Genomic DNA, 8,233 nt, shown 5'->3' with positions numbered 1-8,233 from the left:
CTGGACTACAGAGAGTTCCAGGACTACAGAGAAGAACCCTGTTTCTAAAACAAAACCAAAAACTGATCATAGCAACAGTATGCAAAGTGAAAGAGCAAGCTGGCCTGTTAAAGTATGAGAATCAGTAAAATTCAATTTCCACTTATTTAAATGGAAATAGCGGAAAGAGTCTTCTCTATAGTTTGTCTTTATTAGTAAAGAAACTTACATAATCATTTGGGAATTTTGCATATTCAGTCCTCAGTCAGCGATCTCTGCTGCATAGGAGGCGTGAAGCACTCCAGGGGAAGGGGAGCTGTCCTGGGAAGGGTTGATAGTGAAGTTGGCCCTCACTCATTCACCTCTTCTGTCTTGGGACTTGGTCATTTGCCTGTGCTTGGCTAAAGGTATTCTAAGCAGCAGGTAGCTCTCCGGAGGCAGGAAAGGAAAGGAGGCCGGCAGTTAAATTACAAACCAGCCTCCTAAACATCGAGGCCAAAGAGCAGCAAGCCTCCTGCCAAGGTCAGAGACCAGCCACACCTGCTAATGTTGGCATCGCCCGCAAGTGAGCCAAGGTCAGCAGCTAACCAATAAATTAAAGGTGGACAGAGTGGAGCTTCAGTGTGTGACTCCTGCAACCGGGCAAGCAGCGGGTGACACCCTTGGGTTGGGCCGGAGGGTCATGTCCAGAGTGTGTGTGTGCTCCACTGGTTGGCCACAATGTCTACAGAATTAAACTATCTCAACAGAAACGACCTCAGTCTGTCTGGTTTCCGCCGTAAGTCCTATGAAAAGGCCCTACGCAGACAGTGCATCCATTTTGTCCTCCCTTGGGACCCTCCCACTCAGGAGTTCTCTCAGATTTTCTTAATAATCTGCCTTGGCTTTGCGCTCTTCTCTGTCCCTGATTTCATTCCTCACTGAACTGAGACAAAGAACTCCAGAGCGACTGTCTCGGGTTGGCTTTTGCACCTTAGGTCCATCTGGGCCGACAGAGGCCCTGTCTGTCAAATTTACGTATAATTAACTGATTTTCACAAAATGGAAACATGATTTAAAAGACTTCTACAAAGAATCAGATCAGAGCTCTTACTAAAGTTTAAGTACAAGTGAAGAAAAAGGTCATTCTCCAGGCTTCTAGTACAAGCTCCTGTAGCACGCTCTGGTGTACGGCATTTAGTGATGACTTTGTAATAATGACAAGGACAGATAAACATGGAACTTTTTCATGCTCTGCAATTACCTGCAGTGTGACTCTCCATTCTCTACTATATGTATTTAACCCTGACACTGGCCAATGGGTAAATATCACGATTTATATGAAAGTGAAAATAGTTCCCTTACTTACTTTATGATGGTTGGCGATATTTTATTTAAAGGCAAAATCATGACTCCATTAAAATATTACACAACCAAATCGTTGCTTGTGAGGGCGCTTGTGAGACATCAGAACTGTTTGGAAGAGGAATGAAGAGCAGACTAGACGTGTAATCAGGAATGTTGAAATAAACTTGCTACATCAAGCAAAATCAAATTCTATTTTTTTCCCTTAGGGCAGAAAACACTCCAACATGGATAAGGGAGTAGGTAAAAGATATGCAGATGAATCCCAAGTTAGAGGGATCTCCTAGAGACGAGCTTAGTCAGGCATGGAGTCCTGCTGAGAAAAGGCTGAAGGAAGACCCACTCAAACAGGATGCAAGAACAAAGAGTGTTTATTACCATATTAGCATACGCGGGGCGTTCATCTGCACAAAATGGCGATGACCACAAGAGGCACATTCAGGGTCCTTTAAGCATAGCCAGGGGAATTTCAGGGATGGTTAGGTCATCTCAAACATAATTGGTTAAGCAAGCAGCAGTTACAGTAGTATACTTTTAACTGGCTGAGGTTTTTCTCTTTGGACATACTTGGGTAAGTTTCAAGGGGGTTGCAGGAACTGAGGCTGACCCAGATCTTGTCCGTGCTCTCTCCCTCGTCCCTGCTGTCAGCGGCCTTTTGATTAATAGCCCTTTGTTTAGAAAACGGAAACTTAGGCCCAGCTTGTGAAAAGGAGGACGTTTAGACTTCTCAGTCCAAGGCCAGGGAGGTGTCTGCGATGATAGTGAGGCTGGAGTGAAAGGATATTTCTTGATGCTCATCCATCACGAGGCTAATCTGCCATTAAGGTCAGAAGAGGGAGAGAGGAGACTCACTTATCAGTTGGTATTGCAACATTAATGTCCACCCTGAAGGCAGTGGAGTGGTCTATCATACACATGACCTATTACATACACACACAATCTACACATACATATGTATATCTATAATGGCATATACATATATGTGTATGGAGTTTACATTTCCCAAATGCCATTATTCACAAAGATTACAAGGAAACAAACATAAATATGATTTTACTCTGGAACATTATACATTTACATATATACTTATATATATTGGCACATGTGTAGTCACACAATGCTGTGGTTTGTGTGTGTGTGTGTGTGCGCGCGCGCGCGCACATGTATGTTCATTTTCTTCATAGACCACATCACTTTATTACATGACTGTACTCAAGCTATGTTCTGGGCCATCTGTTTGCTGTCTACTGACCCGACTACAATCCAGAGAGATGGCCAAGCCCACACAGACGGGGATGGCCATGTTCACAGGCTACAGTGTATAAGCAGGCTTAATCTGGTGCTATGCATTGCCTTCCCCTTTCTCCTCAATAGCATGGACCCTGAATGTGGCACTCCCAGGATGCCATGTGTCCCCCAGGAGCTATGTGGCCCCCCAAGGGTGCCATGTGGCTCCCCCAGTATGCCATGTGCCCCCCCTCCCAGGATGCCACAAGGCCCATGGCAGCACCAAGGCTGCCACCTGTCACTCATAGGCAGGCAGACCAAACAGCTCAGGCTGGAAGTCCTCCAGGGAACTCAGCACCACTGTGGCCTTTCTTGTTAAGTCTCGATTCAGGTTTTCATCGGGAACCATGACAACCTGCATCCCAGCTGCCAGAGCTGCCTCCACTCCATTGGGAGCATCTTCAAAGACGAGGCACATGTCTGGGGCAGGAGCAGGATTGAACCTCTGTGCACAGGAGAGGAATATGTCCGGGGATGGCTTCCCGCTGTGGACCTCGGGATCATCTCCTAGCACGATGTGGTTGAACATCCCGAAGAACTCCTTGTGCCTGCTGGTCTTCATTTTGAAGGTCACGGAGCCTGAGCTGGTGGCCAGGGCGAAGGGGATGCTGTGCTTTCGGAGGTGCCGGATCAATCTCTCAGCACCTGGCATGAGGGCAGCGGTGGGGAAAAGGTCTGCCAGCTTTGCCTGGCTCTCCTCCACCAGCTCCTCCTTGGACATGGGCAGCTGCAGGACGTCAATGATGATCTGCGCAGCTTCTGGAGCTTTCTTCCCCATCACCAGGGACTTGACTTCCCAGCTGTATGTCTTCTTGTAGCGACCACACAGCTCCTGAAACACCACTGAGTACAGCCTCTCCGTGTCCAGAAGTAGTCCGTCCATGTCAAAGATGAGGTGAGTGACCTGCCGCGGTGGGGACATCGCCATGGTGCCTCCTTCTCAACCTGGGTGGATGGAGGGGTTCATTTGTTTTTAAGTGTATATTTTGTGGTTACTGTATAATGTATTTTATCATGTGCTAATAAATTGACAAGTAACAGTATCCATACAATGTGACATAATGCTATTTATTATGTTTTTAATGTACAGTCACATAGGTTAATATAGAGAGAATTGTATTTGTGCATGCTCAAAAAATTTATGACACAATCAAAAAAACCTGAAAGACAACTGGATTAAAAGATGGCATTTGGAAGACATCTGGCCTTGCTATCATCATCATTAAGTGACTGAAAGCTAACATTATTGTTTCATAATACCTTTTATTGTAACACAGGGTGTATCTGGAAGGGGTTATTATTATTATATTTAGAGCACCCTATTATATTATCTATTATATCTATATAATAGATATAACTATTCTATCTGGAGTGTTGCAGGGTGGGCAGTCTGGGCAGCAGCACCCAGGAGTGGTGGAATCTGCTTCAGTCATTGCTAACTACAGCCTGCATGTCTGCACCCATGACAGGATAAAAGTACCTTCTCTACAGAGGTTTTTGCAGAGATAAGTGACTTACTTAGTAAACAAAAGAATTTAGGCCATGGCCTCACAGTTAACAAGGGTTAGGTGAGTGTTAACTAGTATTGACTTGGGTTTGGTTGAAATTGACAAAACAAATACAAAACCCAGAAGTAACCTTGCTACTTACTGCCCCTTGCTGGCCAATATTGCTTTGCACACCACATTCTCCATGGGATAGCTAAATAAATAATTGGAATAAACAAGACTTTCAGAGTTTAAGGAAACACTGATGCTTCACTTTAGAATTCTTTTCACAAAAACCAGTGTGGAGAATAATTAACAGCCATGAAATTATGCTATCTGAAAGATGTATAGGAAGAGAAAAGAAATAACCTTTAATAATTGAATTGCTGGATCTGCTGGGACTGGATTATAATCCCAGTATTCAGGTTGGAGAGTTCAAGGTCAGTCTAGACTGCTGCTGAAAGGTCGGCCTTCAGCAGGTCAGAAACACTGAGAAGAGACAGAGCAGGGGAACTACTGGACAGACGCACAGACACACGGGGACTTTCCTGAGGGCCAAAGCTTAACTGTTCATGTTCTTTTTCTCTTTCTGTTGCTCCTACTCTGTTCTCTCTCTCTCCTACCCTGTTGTTTTCCTTCTTTTCCCAGATGTTCTCTTTCTATCTCTTTCTTGATGTTTTCCTTCTATGTATCTTTATTCTTTCCCTTACAGCTTATATACCCCAGCAAAATCTTTAATGCAATATAAAAATTACAATGTGGTTACATTCCATTTTTCAAATGAATGATTATAATGAATGCAAGTAAGAAACAGCATGTTTCTCATTTCACTTACATGATTAAACATTTTACATATTACAGGTGAAAAACACATTATTCCCAAGGGCCCACATACATTCTTGTCTAAGCAACTTGTTATAGATTAACAAAGTGTGGGCAAGCAAGGTTCTCTGCTAGTTCGTTTACTGGCAGGCTACATTTTGCGGTTACAAAGAAAGGATCAATCACTTTATTATTTATCTCAAAAAGTAATCTTATAAAAAAAACAAAAGAATTACAAATCTAAACTTTTATATATAAAAAATAGTCATTTCTACTTTAAGTCCTCAGAGTGCACATCCACTCATCAACAATTTTTTATTAAATCATACCAGGAAGCCAAAGGCAAAAATGGGAAAAAGAAATTAATCAATGCCTTTGATCACCAACCCATCTTTAGCAAGAATAGCATGTCAACTAGTAATGACTGGGCTGCCTTTGTTCTTGTCCCCTGCTCAACTATTAAAAGTGTGCCTTTCCAAACTTTAAATTGTTCCCCATCAAAGCCAAAACCAAAAACACCATAACCTAACTTTACTAAAAGTCTACATGTCTAAATTCTTTCTAAGGTGGTGGTTGAATCATTAATCTGCTCCAGCAGCAATGCTTGGAAATAGTCAATCACTATTATTGTTAGTAGCAGTGACACTGCCCAGTGAGCAGCTAGAAACCCCCTGAGAGTTTTCATACAACTCATAGATTATGAGGGATGTGGTGACCGAGAGGACAATGAGCAGAGCTACGGTAAATAACAGCATGAGGTCCTCAGGACTCTGCCTCCATGGCTCACCCAGCAAGCTTATGCTGACCACTGAGCCATATTCCTTGAGTTCCAAAGCTGGTTGTTGTTCCTCTCACATGGTCCCCAACACTAGGCAATATTGCGAAACTGTCTCAAACAACAACAACAAACAAAACCCAAATGTAGTTACAAGCACATCTTTAAAACAGAGCCTTACACTGCAGTACTCTGAAGCTCAGACCTGAAGAACGTAGGGTAATTTAGAGAATGTGAGCTGATAAGCAACTCACTCTCTGAGATGACCAAGTAGGTTTCCAGTTCTGCCTTGGCAGCTGAGGTGAGAAAACAGCAATCTTCTACTTGCAGATTATACAACAATGGCATTGTCTGTTGAGGCACACTGATACCAAGTGCTTTCCTGGTACCTTTTCTGTGTGTGTGTGTGTGTGTGTGTGTGTGTGTGTGTGTGTGTGTGTGTGTGTGTGTGTGTGTGTCCGCTCTTAAGATGAATATGTTCAAATATAAAGAAAAGAACAGTATAATGAACAATATATACATATCATTCCCATTAGCATTTAGCTCTTTGTGTTTTTATTTTTTCTGAATTGCTCTAAAATATAGATAACAAATGTGTCAGCCTAAATGTCCGTCTGCATGTAAAAAAAAAACTCATTTTCCTGCATAAGCACAGAACCATTATCCATTTAATAACAACTGTCTAGTATCATCTGATGCTGCAATCCAAATTCAAGTGCAGTTGTCCCTGAAATATATTTCTATTTGAGTTACTAAATCAGAATCAAGCAAAGACAAGCCATCACACTTACATCATGCCTCAAGTTTCTCTTAAGCTGGAACAGCCCTCCTTCAGTCTCGTCTCTCTAAAAACATGTTGTATTACATTTATGCATTTACTGATTTTGTATGTGGATGTGGGTGCAAGTGGAGGTCAGTGGAAACCTGTAGGAGTTGGAGCTTTCCTACCATGTGGGAACTGGAGCTCTAACTCAAATCTGTAGGCTCAGTAGCAAGTACCTTCACCTGCTGATCCATCTAGCGGGCCCAGCCTTACCTTTTATGTATTTATTTATTTTTGGTTTTTTGAGACAGGATTTCTCCATGTAGTTTTGGTGTCTGTCCTGGATCTCACTCTGTAGACCAGGCTGGCCTCAAACTCACAGAGATCCGCCTGGCTCTGCCTCCTGAGTGCTGGGATTAAAGGTGTGTGCCACTACCACCCAGCTTACCTTTTATTTTTAATCACAATAATTTAAGAGATAGGTTCTAGGTGTTCCTGATTGTTTCCATTTTTCTTCCATGTAAATGGTTTCTGAAACATGATGATACAAAAGGCTTATGCTGAGTTAAAGACCTTTGTAAATTGCAATTCACAGATGCTGGAGTTTTGGGTTGCTTAATATCAGAAGACTATGTCAGGCTAGTCTTCGTTACTGGTGACCAGATTGACTTGCTATCAGGTGAGAGAGTTTAGATTTCTCGAGTGGTCCTGGTCCCCCTCCCCCATGACTAGCAATGATCCCTGGGAGAATAGCTGATACTCTATCCCTTTGGCCTTCCCAACAAGCAGTTTCATTGACGCTCCTGACAAGAAGGTTTGTTTCATCAGAGACTGAACGATGATGTTCTACCCCCTTTCCTGCATTTAGCTGGTATACGTTTTACAAAGAACTACTTCTCCATCAGCTATTTGGTTTTCCAAAAATATAGTACTAGAAAGGCAGAAAAAACACTATTTTCTTAAATAAACACCTTTTAAGAGTAAAGGTGATGAAATGTTCACCACTGATAGTGTGGCAATATGGCTTTCTTTTCTGTTTTAATTTGGCTTACTTCCTGAGGGGAATAACGTATTATTAATGCTAAGGACCATTTTAGTATCCAGATGTTTTGATGCTCAAATCGTTCTCATTTTTGTCTAGTGGGGAGTCTTCCAGGAAGGACCTTGCTTGTCCTGGGATTCTCCCTTTCTGAAGCCTGTTCTTCTCAGAGGTACTGTTCATTCCCAGCTTTGACCTGGATTCAATCATATCTCCAGGAATCGTGGCACCTGTCCGTGTGGAGCTGTATTTAGATTAATATCTAAGGGCCAAAGGCAGTCATTTTTCTAGGCCTTCAGTTTGCACGCCTATCTTCATTTCAAGATTAATAACATAGAGGTTTTGTGTGATTCTTTTTTTAAAAAAGACGGAACAGCGAGCAAAGATGAACAGAGTCAAGTGTCTAATAGACGCCATGTAGGGATCTGAACCTGGGGAAGGGCCCCAGGCATCCAGAGTGGCAACTTCAAGGAGTGAAGGATCCTTAGCCGGTAATCCCCGCTCCAGGGAGGCTGAGGCAGGAGGACTGCCGCGGGTTCCATGTTAGGCCGGGCAGCAGTGTGAGGCCTTGTCTTACCTGCACCGTGCGTGAAGCCTACCGAGCGAACTACCCAGGGTCTGCCAGGCGGGGAGAAGGCGGAAGCGTGTAGCCGCTCTCCGGCTGCCGGTCTGGTCATCCAATTAGCGTAGCCTCCGGCAGGGGGCCGGACATCCGAGGTGTGTATCCAATGGGGAGG

The 8,233-nt window shown here is 43.3% G+C and overlaps 1 protein-coding gene across 3 annotated transcripts; it reads right to left on the bottom strand.

The window, feature by feature from the left end:
- Window positions 1-1,676: 1,676 nt before the first annotated feature.
- Pudp (pseudouridine-5'-phosphatase) lies at window positions 1,677-8,223 on the bottom strand. 3 transcript variants are annotated; one of them, XM_076566844.1, is made up of 3 exons: window positions 8,074-8,179; window positions 4,467-4,586; window positions 1,677-3,555 (listed from the first exon to the last, which is right to left on the bottom strand). In XM_076566844.1, exon 3 carries the CDS (start codon window positions 3,536-3,538, stop codon window positions 2,849-2,851), a length of 690 nt encoding a protein of 229 aa, XP_076422959.1. In that variant the 5' UTR covers window positions 3,539-3,555; window positions 4,467-4,586; window positions 8,074-8,179; the 3' UTR covers window positions 1,677-2,848. The 3 variants fall into 3 exon arrangements, with proteins under 3 accessions (XP_076422959.1, XP_076422960.1, XP_006986977.2); XM_076566845.1 differs by lacking the exon at window positions 4,467-4,586 and adding an exon at window positions 6,906-6,988 and having other exon boundaries at window positions 8,074-8,173; XM_006986915.4 differs by lacking the exon at window positions 4,467-4,586 and having other exon boundaries at window positions 8,074-8,223.
- Between the last annotated feature and the right edge of the window lie 10 nt (window positions 8,224-8,233).

This window comes from Peromyscus maniculatus, chromosome 3 (assembly GCF_049852395.1).
Source record: "Peromyscus maniculatus bairdii isolate BWxNUB_F1_BW_parent chromosome 3, HU_Pman_BW_mat_3.1, whole genome shotgun sequence".
NCBI lineage: Eukaryota > Metazoa > Chordata > Mammalia > Rodentia > Cricetidae > Peromyscus > Peromyscus maniculatus.
The sequence above is the reverse complement of the archived record's forward strand: the minus strand, read 5'-3'. Positions and strand labels throughout refer to the sequence as shown.